Source organism: Cherax quadricarinatus, chromosome 45 (genome assembly GCF_038502225.1).
Source record: "Cherax quadricarinatus isolate ZL_2023a chromosome 45, ASM3850222v1, whole genome shotgun sequence".
Lineage (NCBI taxonomy): Eukaryota > Metazoa > Arthropoda > Malacostraca > Decapoda > Parastacidae > Cherax > Cherax quadricarinatus.
Genome location: NC_091336.1, coordinates 13517803 through 13535011, shown reverse-complemented (window position 1 = coordinate 13535011; position 17209 = coordinate 13517803). Strand labels below are relative to the sequence as shown.

General features: G+C 38.9%; 1 protein-coding gene across 3 annotated transcripts in view; it reads left to right on the top strand.

Annotated features, from left to right (window-relative positions):
- Positions 1–17209, top strand: part of LOC128694800 (FHIP family protein GK23746-like) — a 103692-nt gene that overhangs the window by 31777 nt on the left and 54706 nt on the right. For 2 of the 3 annotated variants that reach the window (XM_070094301.1, XM_070094302.1), the window contains 4 exons: positions 6–56; positions 2720–2896; positions 3437–3637; positions 14081–14953. In XM_070094301.1, the coding sequence (XP_069950402.1) occupies positions 6–56; positions 2720–2896; positions 3437–3637; positions 14081–14953 (1302 nt within the window). The remainder of the gene's footprint in view (positions 1–5; positions 57–2719; positions 2897–3436; positions 3638–14080; positions 14954–17209) is intronic. The other variant, XM_070094303.1, reaches the window with a different exon arrangement.

Below are 17209 nucleotides of genomic sequence, written 5' to 3'. Positions count from 1 at the left end.
CACAGGGTGATGCAGTCAATGGGGAAATTCAAGCACACAACACTCCTGTTTTCCTGGTCAGTATAACCTGGCTGCTGGTTTGCACCTCTCTTCTTAGGTATAAAGATGTGACTAAACTGGAGAGCCCTAAATATGTCATAGTAAAGATTCAACATATAAATTGTATGTAAATAAAATATTATATAGGGTAGACAGTCTAACCTACAGACAGCATTACAGTATTTACCTGTGGTTTACGTATGGATGGTTTTATGGACTAATGCCTTCCTGTGGCCAGGTTCCAGACCAGGCCTAAGCCAACTTCAGAGTTAAATTTTATCGTCTGCTCCCCATCCAAAAAAAAAAAAAAAAAATTGCAGTGTGTTGATTCAACTCAGGGATTACATAATTTATACATTTTCATTGGAAAGTTCCTTGTTATGCAGAGCATTTTGGGAAAACTAAAACTAGTACTTAGGTACTAATTATTTGTGTAGGTACACAGAAAGGGATTATTTTATGTAAATGTACTTTGTGTTGATGATCAGACATCAGTCAGGCTGTTGTTGATTGCTTCATGTGCTTATGTAGCAAAGCATTATCTGTGAGTTAGTCTCTACCCTACACAGCATTTTATTTCCATGCTCATTTGCACATGGTGCTACTGAACAATTTAAACTGTCTTTAGAGTAGAAATAGTAGTTTGTTTAAATATTGCTCGAATTTTTGAACGTACAGTAATTTTTAAATTAATGTTTTCTTAAGTTCTTGTAATTTATTCATTGCTTAAATTGAAGCATGCTTTTCTTTCATAATTTTAAAATGTTCATTATACAATATTTATAAGAAGAGAAGAATGTACTTTGATGAATTAAACTAAATATACTACAGTACATATATACTATATTAAAATAATATACAGTGGACCCCCGTTTAACGATATTTTTTCACTCCAGAAGTATGTTCAGGTGCCAGTACTGACTGAATTTGTTCCCATAAGGAATATTGTGAAGTAGATTAGTCCATTTCAGACCCCTAAACATACACGTACAAACGCACTTACATAAATACACTTACATAATTGGTCGCATTCGGAGGTGATCGTTATGCGGGGGTCCACTGTATTATGTATTTTTTCTACATCTCTGATTTAAATTTTGTGTGTATTTTTTCTAACGTAATTTCTTGGTTCTTATAAGATGTTATTTTATAAATTTAACATGTGCTTATTTAAAGACAGTTCATTTTAGTGAATTTTTGTTTTATTTCTGTAGAACTACTATACGTATGTACAGGTAATCCTCGCATAATGACATGTGTTTCATAAAAATGTGGTACAAAGAATGAACAATTATTCATTAAACAAATTAGAAAAAAAAATGAGAGCACTTGCTAGTAATGATCAGCTTGTTGGAATGTTGACTTGAGGCAGTGTGTGGAGTTGGATGCTATTGGAAAGAAGAAGAAGGGGCAAGATCATCAGAGCAGTTGGCTTTCAAAGGAGTGGAAGTGCGTGTGTGTATATGCTTTACTTGGCAGACTTGCATTAGGTAAAGTGCTACAACAATTTTTAACCTGTCATGTATTAAAAAAATCATGCATTGCGGTCATTAAGTGAGGTTTACCAGTATTTCCACATATTTTGTGTAAAGAATGACTGGCATTGATCATTCTTTAAAATTTTCAAACAATTTGAGTTTGGAATATGTTTACTGTGTATGAAGAGAATAAGAAAGTATTTAACACTAGCAGTCATTCTTTATGATCTTTATTTTACATACTGTACTTCATACTCATGTGTCTTTTATATCATTATAAAAGTTAATGAAAACAACAAAATTATTTACCACCCTCATAAAACTGCTAGCTGTTTTAAAAATCATATTTGATTTATAAAAGTCAGTTTTTTTTAGTTTGTATCAATGGATTTTGCATTAACCTTTTGATAAAATAGTAAGATGTGGGCTTATAGTGTATTGTAAGGAAATACAATATAGGAAATCATTGATGGTTTTAAATTAACATATATATGAACACTGGCAGTCTCCCACCAAGGTAGGGTGGCCCATAAAAGGAAACATTCACCATCATTCATTCAATAGCTGTCTTGCCATAAGTGTGTACAAATTAGTGTAAATGACCCTCCAGAATACAAGATCCTCATCCCTCTTTCAGAGTGCAGGCACTGTACTTCCCACCTCCAGGACTCGAGTCTGGCTAATCAATTTCCCTTCATATTTGTTGCTATGTTAGTGCTCAAACAGCACTTGAAGCCATAAAAACCACTTGTTCCCACTCTCATAGATCTAACACTCACCTACGAGCCTGCTGGATGTTAAGTCTCTAGTACTCAAAACCTCCTATACAACTCCTAAATCTTTCTGGGATGACCCCTACACATTTCATCTTTTGTTTAGTAATGATAATGTGCAAATTGAAATGTCTTCATTATAAATATTAATTTTACATTAATAATAGGCACCTCTATTCTGAATTATGCTATAAATACTGTTTAAAAAATAGATATATTTATATAATTTATTTGTATTTACTGTTTTAAGAGTTTTAGAGTGCATTATTTACACAATCTATACAGTATTAATTACATTGTTTAAAAATTTTAATATTTGATATTTATGGTTAATTATTGAGTGAATAAAATGTTCTTGATTTATAAGATAATTACCGTTGACTTTTAATATAACATATTATGAAGGCAAGAAAATTTTGATGCCAACAGTCAGTTGTCGGGGAGGTGGTAGCAGCCACAGCTTATGTGGAGCTGTGCTTACGAACAGTGACAGAGCCTGAATTACGTAGAGTGTTCCTGGCGTTCCTTCTCACTTCTGCCAACAGTCCTGCTGTGGAGCCTCCCATTATTACTATTCTTATCTCAAGACTTCACTCACCTAACACAGTAAGTCCACCAGACACCTTGCAATATTTGCTATTTGTTTTATATGGAACCTGATATGCTTTTGGTATATTAGGCAGTGCACCAATTTATCTTATTTGCCAGAATTACTACTATGATAGAAAAGTATTTAGCTTGTCTGCTATTGATAACTTTTGTAATCCATTGACATCATGTCTTAATAGATCTGTTACACCTGCAATCAGAGCACTTTTTTTCCTTTGTCATTAATTACAGTCCACATTTTTTGCTTTTATTTAATTTTCTTTCTCTTTCTATATTCTTATAAATTAGGCCTCATATTGTATATCTTGTTAAAATGTTAGGTGGTAATGACTAGAAATCAGTTTGACTCAGGAACATTAAATTTTTGCTCATTTGCTTTTTTAGACTCCATTTTTCTTTCAGTAATTTCTGTTTACTTTCTTAATTTACCAACCTGAAGGATATAATTAACTAAGAAACTGCTGATCTGAAAGAGAAATACCATTAAATTATCAGAGACTTTTTTTTTTTTTGTAACGGATATTTTTTTCTTTACAGCAACTTTGCCTAGTTACATTAAGTCTGTTTTGGACCTTGGTTGAGCTAAATTGTGAAGACTTGATGGTGGCGTTGGTTTTTCAATACCTCACGCCTTGTACACACGTAATGCTCTCTCAACGCTCACGCCTCACTCACCCACCAGACCCTACAACCAAGTCCACTCATAGACTTGTGCATCTTATTCCTGATGTGTGTCAGGTTAATAACTTATCTGTTTTTGTTTTTTATACAGTAAATAGTTTTAAAAGTAGTAATAGTTTTTTCACTTCATTCTATAAACTGGCAGTTTCTGCATTAATTTAATTTTTAACTTTGTGCCGTAACTGGTTAAAGAAAATTTACTTTCACATGAAAGATAATTTATTGCATAAAGCATAATACTGTATTTACAATTTAAAAATTATATTGTGTTATAATAGAATGGAGGGAGTTATCTAAAATGAGAAAGAAGGAAATTTTAAAGTTAGGTTGTTTGAATGTTTGGGTGCTGTACAGATGATAAGAATAAATCACTGTACCATGTTTGAAACAGTTCACCAAAAAAAAAGAAAAGCTTCAAGCATATGTACAGAAGGTCACTTACAAGTTTTCTGAGTTACACACACCTACATTTACAAATACGATGCCTAGGAATCAGTTAAATTTTAATAATTGGACACTTAGAAATCAGTTAAATTTTAATAATTGGACACTTAGGAATCAGTTAAATTTTAATAATTGGACACTTGGGAATCAGGTAAATTTTATTAATTGGACACTATGAAATAAGTTAAATTTTAATAATTTCCAAGCAACAGCATGAACAATTGTGAAACATGACAATTCTTTCTACTGTTGTTTTCTTAACAAACAACTTGTTTGTACATTGAGAGCCAGGAATGTAAATTCTTCAAAAGCGAAAAAACAGGAATTCAACCTGTTTGTAAGCTGGGAACCTCCTGCATATAATAAGCTAGAAACAAAGAACTAAGAGAATACAAACAAAAGGAACTAAAAAAAGAACTACACTGTGAATTGGAAAACTGTACAGCGGTCCCTCGTTTTTCGTAATTAATCCGTTCCTGGAGCCGTTACTATAAACGAAATTTACGATTTACGAATCAATTTTCCCCATAAGAAATAATGTAAATACAATTAATCCGTTCCTGACACCCAGAAGTATTAAAACAAAAAAAATTTTTACATGAAATATACATGTAGTACATAAACAATACAATGGGAAATGATGAATGAAACATTAACAGCATAACACTTACCTTTATTGGAGATTCTTCTTAGTGTATGGGAGACTGGAGGAGGAGAGAGAGTGGATTGTTTACAGTTTGGAAGGGGAATCCCCTTCCAGCAACACCTCAGGTACCAATTGCTTTTCTGGGGTTGCTTGTCTTCTCTGTTTCTTAATGCCACTAGGACCACCTTGAGAGTCAATGGAGTCCTGTCTTGCAAAATAACTGTGGAGAGAGCTCTGTTTCTGGCGTCTCTTTAACACTTCCCTAAAATGGCCCAAGACTTTGTCACTGTACATGTTGCCAATATGGCTTGCAACAACCTTGTTAGGGTGATGTTTCTCCATAAAGCTTTCCATCTTACCCCACAGTAAAAATCTCTTTTAATTTCTGAAGAAGGCACCTTCTTCCATCTCTCTTCCTCCTCTGCAGCAAGATTCTGAGCTGCGATGTGTTGCTCTTCCTGCTGAAGCTCTTGCAGCTCCTCAGTGGTGAGCTCTTCATTGTGGTCTTCCACCAATTCTTCCACATCCTCCAAACTCACATCCAACCCCATGGAACTCCCCAGTGCCACAATTAATTTTACAACAGACATAGGCTCATCAGGGTCAGTCCCAAAACCTTCAAAATCCCTCTTGTCGACACAATCTGGCCACAATTTTCTCCAGGCAGAGTTCAAAGTCCTGGTAGTCACTCCCTCCCAAGCCATACCTATAAGGGTTATGCAATGGAGGATTCTGAAGTGTTCTCTCCAAAATTCCCTTAGGGTCAAGTGAGTGTCTGTGGTCACAGTCAAGCACCTGTGAAACATTGCTTTTATGTAGAGTTTTTTAAAGTTTGCAATGACCTGCTGGTCCATGGGCTGGAGGAGAGGAGTGGTATTCGGGGGCAAGAACTTTACTGTGATGAACCCAAACTCCTCGAAAATTAGGTCATCCAAGTTTGGAGGATGAGCAGGTGCATTGTCCATTACTAGCAGGCACTTGAGATCCAATTTCTTTTCCAGGAGATACTCCTTCACACTAGGGCCAAACACTTCATTGAACCACTCGACGAAAATTTCCCTCGTGACCCATGCCTTACTATTAGATTTCCAAAACACACACAATTTACTCTTCATAACATTGTTTTTCCTGAACACTCTGGGATTTTCTGAATGGTACACTAGTAATGGCTTCACTTTGAAATCCCCACTAGCATTAGCACAGAACATTAGCGTCAGCCTGTCTTTCATAGGCTTGTGTCCTGGCATTGCCTTTTCCTCTTATGTAATGAAGGTCCTCTTTGGCATTTTCTTCCAGAAGAGGCCTGTTTCATCACAATTGAACACTTGTTCAGGTTTCAGTCCTTCAGCCTCTATGTACTCCTGGAATTCATGCACATATTTTTCAGCCGCCTTGTGGTCCGAACTGGCAGCCTCACCATGCCTTACCACACTGTGTATGCCAGTACGGTTCTTAAATCTCTCAAACCAGCCTTTGCTGGCCTTAAATTCACTCACATCACCACTATTTGCAGGCAATTTCTTTACCAAATCTTCATGCAACTGCCTAGCCTTTTCACAAATAATCGAAGCCATAAAAGTATCTCCTGCTAATTGTTTCTCATTTATCCACACCAATAATAACTTCTCAACCTCTTCGAGTACTGGTGATCTCATTTTTGTCAGCATAGGGGGATAAGTCTGTTGAGTATACCTGGTAAAGTGTATGGTAGAGTTATTATTGAAAGAATTAAGAGTAAGACGGAGAATAGGATAACAGATGAACAAGGAGGCTTTAGGAAAGGTAGGGGGGGTGTGTGGACCAGGTGTTTACAGTGAAACATATAAGTGAACAGTATTTAGCTAAGGCTAAAGAGGTCTTTGTGGCATTTATGGATTTGGAAAAGGCGTATGACAGGGTGGATAGGGGGGCAGTGTGGCAGATGTTGCAGGTGTATGGTGTAGGAGGTAGGTTACTGAAAGCAGTGAAGAGTTTTTACGAGGATAGTGAGGCTCAAGTTAGAGTATGTAGGAAAGAGGGAAATTATTTCCCAGTAAAAGTAGGCCTTAGACAAGGATGTGTGATGTCACCGTGGTTGTTTAATATATTTATTGATGGGGTTGTAAGAGAAGTAAATGCGAGGGTCTTGGCAAGAGGCGTGGAGTTAAAAGATAAAGAATCACACATAAAGTGGGAGTTGTCACAGTTGCTCTTTGCTGATGACACTGTGCTCTTGGGAGATTCTGAAGAGAAGTTGCAGAGATTGGTGGATGAATTTGGTAGGGTGTGCAAAAGAAGAAAATTAAAAGTGAATACAGGAAAGAGTAAGGTTATGAGGATAACAAAAAGATTAGGTGATGAAAGATTGGATATCAGATTGGAGGGAGAGAGTATGGAGGAGGTGAATGTATTCAGATATTTGGGAGTGGACATGTCAGCGGATGGGTCTATGAAAGATGAGGTGAATCATAGAATTGATGAGGGGAAAAGGGTGAGTGGTGCACTTAGGAGTCTATGGAGACAAAGAACTTTGTCCTTGGAGGCAAAGAGGGGAATGTATGAGAGTATAGTTTTACCAACGCTCTTATATGGGTGTGAAGCATGGGTGATGAATGTTGCAGTGAGGAGAAGGCTGGAGGCAGTGGAGATGTCATGTCTGAGGGCAATGTGTGGTGTGAATATAATGCAGAGAATTCGTAGTTTGGAAGTTAGGAGGAGGTGTGGGATTACCAAAACTGTTGTCCAGAGGGCTGAGGAAGGGTTGTTGAGGTGGTTCGGACATGTAGAGAGAATGGAGCAAAACAGAGTGACTTCAAGAGTGTATCAGTCTGTAGTGGAAGGAAGGCGGGGTAGGGGTCGGCCTAGGAAAGGTTGGAGGGAGGGGGTAAAGGAGGTTTTGTGTGCGAGGGGCTTGAACTTCCAGCAGGCATGCGTGAGCGTGTTTGGTAGGAGTGAATGGAGACAAATGGTTTTTAATACTTGATGTGCTGTTGAAGTGTGAGCAAAGTAACATTTATGAAGGGGTTCAGGGAAACCGGCAGGCCGGACTTGAGTCCTGGAGATGGGAAGTACAGTGCCTGCACTCTGAAGGAGGGGTGTTAATGTTGCAGTTTAAAAACTGTAGTGTAAAGCACCCTTCTGGCAAGACAGTGATGGAGTAAATGATGAAAGTTTTTCTTTTTCGGGCCACCCTGCCTTGGTGGGAATGAGCCAGTGTGATAATAAAAATAAAAAAATAAAGTTACCCCCTTTGCAACAACAGCTTCCTTGATTTCCTTTTTCCTGGCCACTATGGAACGTAAGGTTGTGTAGGGTTTCTTATACATCATGGACAGTTCGGCCACACTTGTACCACTTTCATATTGTTCAATGATGGTTTTCTTAAATTCAATCGTATTTCTCACCTTCTTTACCACAGGCTTGGCACTAGGAGCTTTCTTTGGAGCCATGGTAGCTTATTTAGTACTTGCAAGCACTAAAATAAATGGAATATTATGAAATATTTCGCTGGAGCACGTGAGGGGACCTTCGCTCACTGGTAAACAATGCCAGACTGGCTGCCGCCATGGCTCACGCCGTGGGTACGCGTCCGGGACGAATTACGACTCGCAAGTCAACTTATAAAAAGCGAGTCCATGTTTATACGAAAATAACCCTATGATTGGCAAAATTTACGATTGCCGGGAACTACGAAAAGCGAGGGACCACTGTATTTACAAAAATTTATACAAGTAGGGGTGGAGTACATGTAATATAATACCAAGTGGTACAGCAGTGTGAGTGTGATAAAAAAGCACCAACATTTTAAAGTGGAGCATTCTGTTACTTTCACTGTTCTGGGGAATTACTACCAGCTAAGTATATATTTAAAGACATAAATGAAATATACTTAGCTTCAGTGTTGATTCGACCGTTTTGCAGCTTCACCCAAAAAGGTTCCTTCGTTGTGAATCTGATATCCCCAGACCGTAGCTGTTGAGGAATAAGTGATCATTAAGAAGTTGCCCTAAAGGAGCATATATTTCAGCATTTTACACTTGAATGTAATGCTGAATGAAGTGATAGTCACTTGGTTGGGGTCGATGGCCCACCCATTACAGGATCTATTGGTAAATACAGGCAAGACATGCCCCTAACTATCAGCTGCAGCCAACCTAACCAGGAGCAAGTATGTCTAGACTTACCTGGGTATTTGCATCTGACCCAAAAATTTTCCCTGGCTTGTAGTAGGGAAAATTTGATCCCGATATCAGTATTAGAATGTGGGGCAGAAGCTTGTGGTTATAGGAGGGTGGGTGCAGGAGGAAAGAGGAGTCATTGGTGGAATGATGAAGTAAAGGGTGTGATAAAAGAGAAAAAGTTAGCTTATGAGAGGTTTTTACAAAGCAGAAGTGTTATAACAAGAGTAGAGTATATGGAGAGTAAAAGAAAGATAAAGAGTGATGAGAGAGTGCAAAAGGAGAGCAGATGATAGAGTGGGAGAGGCACTGTCAAGAAATTTTAATGAAAATAAGAAAAAATTTTGGAGTGAGTTAAACAAGAAAGCCTAGAGAATGAATGGATTTGATAGTTAAAAACAGAGTAGGGGAGTTAGTAGATGGGGAGATGGACGTTTTGGGTAGATGGCGAGAATGTTTTGAGGAACTTCTAAATGTCGACGAAGAAAGGGAAGCGGTAATTTCATGCACTGGCCAGGAGGTATACCATCTTTCAGGAGTGAAGAACAGGATGTGAGTGTGAGGGAGGTGCATGAGGCATTATGTAGAATGAAAGGGGGTAAAGCAGCTGGAACTGAGGGGGATATAGTGTTGGAGTGGTTGGTATTTTTGTTTAATAAATGTATGAAAGAGGGGAAGGTACCTAGGGATTGGCAGAGAGCATGTAGAGTCCCTTTATATAAAGGGAAGGGGGACAAAAGAGATTGTAAAAATTATAGAGGAATAAGTTTACTGAGTATACCAGGAAAAGTGTATGGTAGGGTTATAATTGAAAGAATTAGAGGCAAGACAGAATGTAGGATTGCGGATGAGCAAGGACGTTTCAGAGTGGGTAGGGGATGTGTAGATCAAGTGTTTACATTGAATCATATATGTGAACAGGATTTAGATAAAGGTAGGGAAGTTTTTATTGCATTTATGGATTTAGAAAAGGTATATGATAGAGTGGATAGGGAAGCAATGTGGCAGATGTTGCAAGTATATGGAATAGGTCGTAAGTTACTAAATGCTGTAAAAAGTTTTTATGAGGATAGTGAGGCTCAGGTTAGGGTGTGTAAAAGAGAGGGAGACTACTTCCCAGTAAAAGTAGGTCTTAGACAGGGATGTGTAATGTTACCATGGTTGTTTAATATATTTATAGATGGGGTTGTAAAAGAAGTAAATGCTAGGGTGTTCGAGAGAGGGGTGGGCTTAAATTATGGGGAATCAAATACAAAATGGGAATTGACACAGTTGCTTTTTGCTGATGACACTGTGCTTATGGGAGATTCTAAAGAAAAATTGCAAAGGTTAGTGGATGAGTTTGGGAGTGTGTGTAAAGGTAGAAAGTTGAAAGTGAACATAGAAAAGAGTAAGGTGATGAGAGAATCAAATGATTTAGATAAAGAAAAATTGGATATCAGATTGGCTAGGAGGAGTATGGAAGAAGTGAATGTTTTCAGATACTTGGGAGTTGACGCGTCAGCGGATGGATTTATGAAGGATGAGGTTAATCATAGAATTGATGAGGGAAAAAAGGTGAGTGGTGCGTTGAGGTATATGTGGAGACAAAAAACGTTATCTGTGGAGGCAAAGAAGGGAATATATGAAAGTATAGTAGTACCAGCACTCTTACATGGGTGTGAAGCTTGGGTTGTGAATGCAGCAGCGAGGAGGCGGTTGGAGGCAGTGGAGATGTCCTGTCTAAGGGCAATGTGTGGTGTAAATATGCAGAAAATTCGGAGTGTGGCAATTGGAGAAGGTGTGGAGTTAATAAAAGTATTAGTCAGAGGGCTGAAGAGGGGTTGTTGAGGTGGTTTGGTCATTTAGAGAGAATGGATCAAAGTAGAATGACATGGAGAGTGTATAAGTCTGTAGGGAAAGGAAGGCGGGGTAGTGGTCATCCTCGAAAAGGTTGGAAGGAAGGGGTAAGGGAGGTTTTGTGGGCGAGGGGCTTGGGCTTGCAGCAGGCGTGCATGAGCGTGTTCGATAGGAGTGAATGGAGACGAATGGTATTTGGGACCTCATGATCTGTTGGAGTGTGAGCAGGGTAATATTTAGTGAAGGGATTCAGGGAAACCGGTTATTTTGATATAGCCGGACTTGAGTCCTGGAAATGGGAAGTACAATGCCTGCACTCTAAAGGAGGGGTTTTTGGGATATTAGCAGTTTGGAGGGCTATGTTGTGTATCTTTATACATATATGCTTCTAAACAGTTGCGTTCTGAGCACCTCTGCAAAAACAGTGATTATGTGTTGGTGAGGTGAAAGTGTTGAATGATGATGAAAGTATGTATTTTCTTTTTGGGTCACCCTGCCTTGGTAGGAGACGGCCGACTTGTTAAAAAAAAAAATCGGTGTCTCAATTAAAGCTGGAGTGTCTCGTGGAATGCCGCACTGTCTTCCACCGAGATTGTTCAGCTTACACTCACACAATTACACTACACAGTTCAGTCCAAGATTTGTCTTTAGTTTCATGGTAATATCACAACAGGAAGACTGGTTACACTTCACTGTAATAGTTCTCCCGTGAATTTCTGAGATTGTCAAATGAACAAGAGTTGAAAATGCACTGATCACCATTGTCCCAGGGCAATGCTCACGTGGCACACGTTTCCCCTTCCGTTTCGTGAAGCAATCTGACAGCGTAGCACTCTCAGTCCTCATTCTTGCCCTCCTTACAAAGGATTTGCTGAATTCAGTGTTATTACTCTTCCTTGTTAAACACTGCAACTGTATTCAATACAAGATAGCAAATTTCTTGTTATCTATTGATAGACGACAATTTATGATAGCCTCAACTTGTAAATAAAGTGGGTGCAGGTATTTCCTTAATTTTCCTGCTAAGGTAAAGAGAGCAGTTACTCTGATTTAACCCACACTATGGTTGCAATGCTGATTTCTTGCAAGGGGAGTGGCGTGACTATGACTAGTACCCGCATATGCTTTCAATCAAACTGTTGATTATGAACAGGAGGGCTGAGTCCCTCAAGTCCCTCAGGGGGCTGAGAGGGCTGATATTCCCTTTCTGGAGAATTTTCTCCACAGTAATGTGAGTGTGATAAAAAGTACCCACATTTTAAAGTAGAGCATTCCCTTAATTTCACTGTAGCAGTGCTTTATTGGTTCGTTTTGGTAACCATAGATAGCAGGTAATTAACGATTTTCTCATTGCATGGATGACTCAGAGACTGATGACGCCTTAATGGAATGTATTTTATAGTACTGATATTAATTTGCTATGAATTTAACAGAATTTAACAGAAAGAGAGGCAGTAATTTCATGCACTGGTCAGGGAGGTATACCATCTTTTAGGAGTGAAGAAGAGCAGAATGTAAGTGTGGGGGAGGTACGTGAGGCATTACGTAGAATGAAAGGGGGTAAAGCAGCTGGAACTGATGGGATCATGACAGAAATGTTAAAAGCAGGGGGGATATAGTGTTGGAGTGGTTGGTACTTTTGTTTAATAAATGTATGAAAGAGGGGAAGGTACCTAGGGTTTGGCAGAGAGCATGTATAGTCCCTTTATATAAAGGGAAAGGGGACAAAAGAGACTGTAAAAATTATAGAGGAATAAGTTTACTGAGTATACCAGGAAAAGTGTACAGTAGGGTTATAATTGAAAGACTTAGAGGTAAGACAGAATGTAGGATTGTGGATGAGCAAGGAGGTTTCAGAGTAGGTAGGGGATGTGTAGATCAAGTGTCTACATTGGAGCATATATGTGAACAGTATTTAGATAAAGGTAGGGAAGTTTTTATTGCATTTATGGATTTAGAAAAGGCATATGATAGAGTGGATAGAGGAGCAATGTGGCAGATGTTGCAAGTATATGGAATAGGCGGTAAGTTATTAAATGCTGTAAAGAGTTTTTATGAGGATAGTGAGGCTCAGGTTAGGGTGTGTAGAAGAGAGGGAGACTACTTCCTGGTAAAAGTAGGTCTTAGACAGGGATGTGTAATGTCACCATGGTTGTTTAATATATTTATAGATGGGGTTGTCAAGGAAGTAAATCCTAGGGTGTTCGGGAGAGGGGTGGGATTAAATTTTGGGGAATCAAATTCAAAATGGGAATTGACACAGTTACTTTTTGCTGATGATACTGTGCTTATGGGAGATTCTAAAGAAAAATTGCAAAGGTTAGTGGATGAGTTTGGGAATGTGTGTAAAGGTAGAAAGTTGAAAGTGAATATAGAAAAGAGTAAGGTGATGAGGGTATCAAATGATTTAGATAAAAAAAAATTGGATATCAAATTGGGGAGGAGGAATATGGAAGAAGTGAATGTTTTCAGATACTTGGGAGTTGATGTGTCGGCGGATGGATTTATGAAGGATGAGGTTAATCATTGAATTGGTGAGGAAAAAATGGTGAGTGGTGCGTTGAGGTATATGTGGAGTCAAAAAACGTTATCTATGGAGGCAATGAAAGGAATGTATGAAAGTATAGTAGTACCAACACTCTTATATGGGTGTGAAGCTTGAGTGGTAAATGCAGCAGCGAGGAGACGGTTGGAGGCAGTGGAGATGTCCTGTTTAAGGGCAGTGTGTGGTGTAAATATTATGCAGAAAATTCGGAGTGTGGAAATTAGGAAAAGGTGTGGAGTTAATAAAAGTATTAGTCAGAGGGCAGAAGAGGGATTGTTGAGGTGGTTTGGTCATTTAGAGAGAATGGATCAAAGTAGAATGACATGGAAAGCATATAAATCTATAGGGGGAGGAAGGCGGGGTAGGGGTCGTCCTCGAAAGGGTTGGAGAGAGGGGGTAAAGGAGATTTTGTGGGCAAGGGGCTTGGACTTCCAGCAAGCGTGCGTGAGCGTGTTAGATAGGAGTGAATGGAGACGAATGGTACTTGGGACCTCACGATCTGTTGGAGTTTGAGCAGGGTAATATTTAGTGAAGGGATTCAGGGAAACTGGTTATTTTCATATAGTCGGACTTGAGTCCTGGAAATGGGAAGTACAATGCCTGCACTTTAAAGGAGGGGTTTGGGATATTGGCAGTTTGGAGGGATATGTTGTGTATCTTTATATGTGTGTGCTTCTAAACTGTTGTATTCTGAGCACCTCTGCAAAAACAGTGATAATGTGTGAGTGTGGTGAAAGTGTTGAATGATGATGAAAGTATTTTCTTTTTGGGGATTTTCTTTCTTTTTTGGGTCACCCTGCCTCGGTGGGAGACGGCCGACTTGTTGAAAAAAAAAAAAAAAGAATTTAACATTTGATATTTTGTCACAGGCGGAGAACTCTCAAAAGCAGTTGGAAGCATTAGAACCATCACACACACAACAGTTGTCTACATCCCAGTCATCTCCAACTGTATTAATTGTGCCACGCCACCAGCGATCTCTATCCAATGTATCTACTTGCTCGTCAGAGAGTGATTCAATATTTCTTGACCAGCCAACAACATACTCACATTACCTTAAAGAAGCTCAGATGAGAATTGCAGGTAGTACCGCTGCTTGTGCTCATTGGACGTGGAAATATGATGGCCTTAACCCACCACCTACTCAAGCTATGGAGATGTTGGATGCTGCTCGTCTCAACCCTCCCATGTTATATCCTAAGCCTCGTGCTCACTCTAATCCCACGAATATAGAGTCATCAGAGTTAGCACTGGCTGAGGCCAGAACTCGTAGTACCAGTTTACCATCAGATGCCAGAACTAGTAAAAGTGAAGTAAAACCAGTGCTCAATGGTATTTGTGATATTGAACATAATATGAAAAGATCAGCTCATCCTGGAGCTTTTGGAGGGAGAGGAGGAGAAAGGATAGTGGGCCAAGGTGGAGAAGAAGATAATCTTGACTCACTTGGAGAGAGCAGTGGCTATGAAAGTTTTAATATCAGAGCATCAAGGGATTCATCTCCAGTCAATAGTTCAGATGGGTCACCTAGAGGTCAAGCTCAGAACTTCTCTGGCATCAGTGTATCTGTAGAGAAGCAGGATTTGTGTGCGACAAATGAAGACCAGGAATTTATTGATTCTCTACAAAGATCATCAACTCCAACAGAGCTCTCTGGGCTTGAGGAAACACTTTGTGAAATTGATCAAGCTTTTACTGCCTTTAAAATATATGATGTTAGCTCATCTAAGTCTTATAATAAGGTAAGATTTTTTATTCTTTCACTTCAGATATTTTATTTGTTAAAGATTTTAATACAGATTATGGAGCACTAACTGCAAACATCAGTATATATTTTGCTATTAATTTCTCATTTTGTGGTTAAAATGAACTTTTAAAAAGTAGCTTTTACAAAAAAAAAAAAAAAAGGCTGCAGTATTATCATCATCAATTATTTTTAACTTTTTTATGGGGCAATTATATACATACTTTACTGAAAGTATTAAAATAAGGTAATGCATTCAATTAATTAAGAATAAGCAAGAATATTGCTAATATCTCTACAATAAGCATTAAGAAACCCTTAAGAGAAATTGTGCTTAACATTAAAAGTTTCATAAATAACAAAAAAGGCACAATACCGTGACTGGAACGATACACAAATAACCCGCACATAAAAGAGAGAAGCTTACGACGACGTTTCGGTCCGATTTGGACCATTGACAAAGTCACACTACCCAGAAGTGGAGCAGGACAGCTATATATAGGCAGGAAGAGGTGGTGGTAGTAGTAGTAGTAGTACAAGAATACTATATAATACTGACAAGATGAAATTAAGACACGCTCAACACCCGGGCATCCCTATCGCAGACGTTTCGCCATCCAGCCAGCCACTGGATGGCGAAACGTCCACAACAAAGACAGCCAGACGTCGCACATGTGTCTTAATTTCATCAGTGGTTGTAGTAGTAGTAGTAGAAGAGGTAGTAGTAGTGGTAGTGGTAGAAGTGGGAAATAAGGATGACGAGCCAGTCAAATACAAAGGAAGGGGAGCACTGCAAGAGAGCTAGGTGCCCACTGAGGGCCCTCTTCCCCTTTCCTCTTTCCTTTTCTCCTCTGGGTTGTCTTTCTCTCTTCTGTCTCGTGTTTCTGTTCCTTCTTCATTTATTTCACCACTTCCCCTTTCACGCACCTCTGTGCACTTGCTCTCCCTCAGTGGGCACCTAGCTCTCTTGCAGTGCTCCCCTTCCTTTGTATTTGACTGGCTCGTCCTCTTTTTTCCCCACTTCTACCACTACCACTACTACTACCTCTTCTACTATTACTACTACTACTACTACTACAACTACTGATGAAATTAAGACACATGTGCGACGTCTGGCTGTCTTTGTTGTGGACGTTTCGCCATCCAGTGGCTGGCTGGATGGCGAAACGTCTGCGATAGGGATGCCCGGGTGTTGCGCGTGTCTTAATTTCATCTTGTCGGTATTATATACTATTCTTGTACTACTACTACTACTACTACTACTACCACCACCACCTCTTCCTGCCTATATATAGCCGTCCTGCTCCACTTCTGGTTAGTGTGACTTTGTCAATGGTCCAAGTCGGACCGAAACGTCGTCGTAAGCTTCTCTCGTTTATGTGCGGGTTATTTGTGTATTAAAAATTTCCCTGTATTTGAACATCCTTACTTGGTTATTGGACATGTACATGTTTTTCTTAACTTGATTTTAGACAGTCATCTGTTAAATTATATAAAATATAACCGGACTTGAGTCCTGGAAATGGGAAGTACAATGCCTGCACTCTAAAGGAGGGGTTTGGGATATTGGCAGTTTGGAGAGATATGTTGTGTATTTTTATACGTATATACTTCTAAACTGTTGTATTCTGGGCACCTCTGCAAAAACAGTGATTATGTGTGAGTGAGGTGAAAGTGTTGAATGATGAAAGTATTTTCTTTTTGGGGATTTTCTTTCTCTTTGGGTCACCCTGCCTTGGTGGGAGACGGCCGACTTGTTGAAAAAAAAGAAATGATAAATTAACATTTTCCACCTTGGCCTTCTTATTCTATGATTATGCCTACATTTCATCAGTGCTTACTAACACTAGTGTATTATTTCAACTCCCAAATGATATGGTTGTATCAAAATTGGATGAACACTGTTTTAATGTTACAGTATGTATACTTCAGGCATTTTGATAATTTGATTTATCACCACTCATCACTTGAGTCATTTCCTTCACCATTTGGTTTCAGGACTTCTTTATCAGTATCTGCATCACTTAGTTTTCTGTGTACAAGAGCATTTGTTTTGAATATTTTATGCCAAGTGTTTTTCAGCATTTTATTAATCACATCCATAACACTAAGTCTTAATTTCTCCTTGATCCATGAGCTGAATAAAGAACATTCTGAGCTACATGTTATAAAACCCGTAACTAGTCGTTTGGCAGGTGGATAAGCAGAAGGGCATTTAGCAAGGAGCGTCAAAATATTTAGGGTTTGACAATGA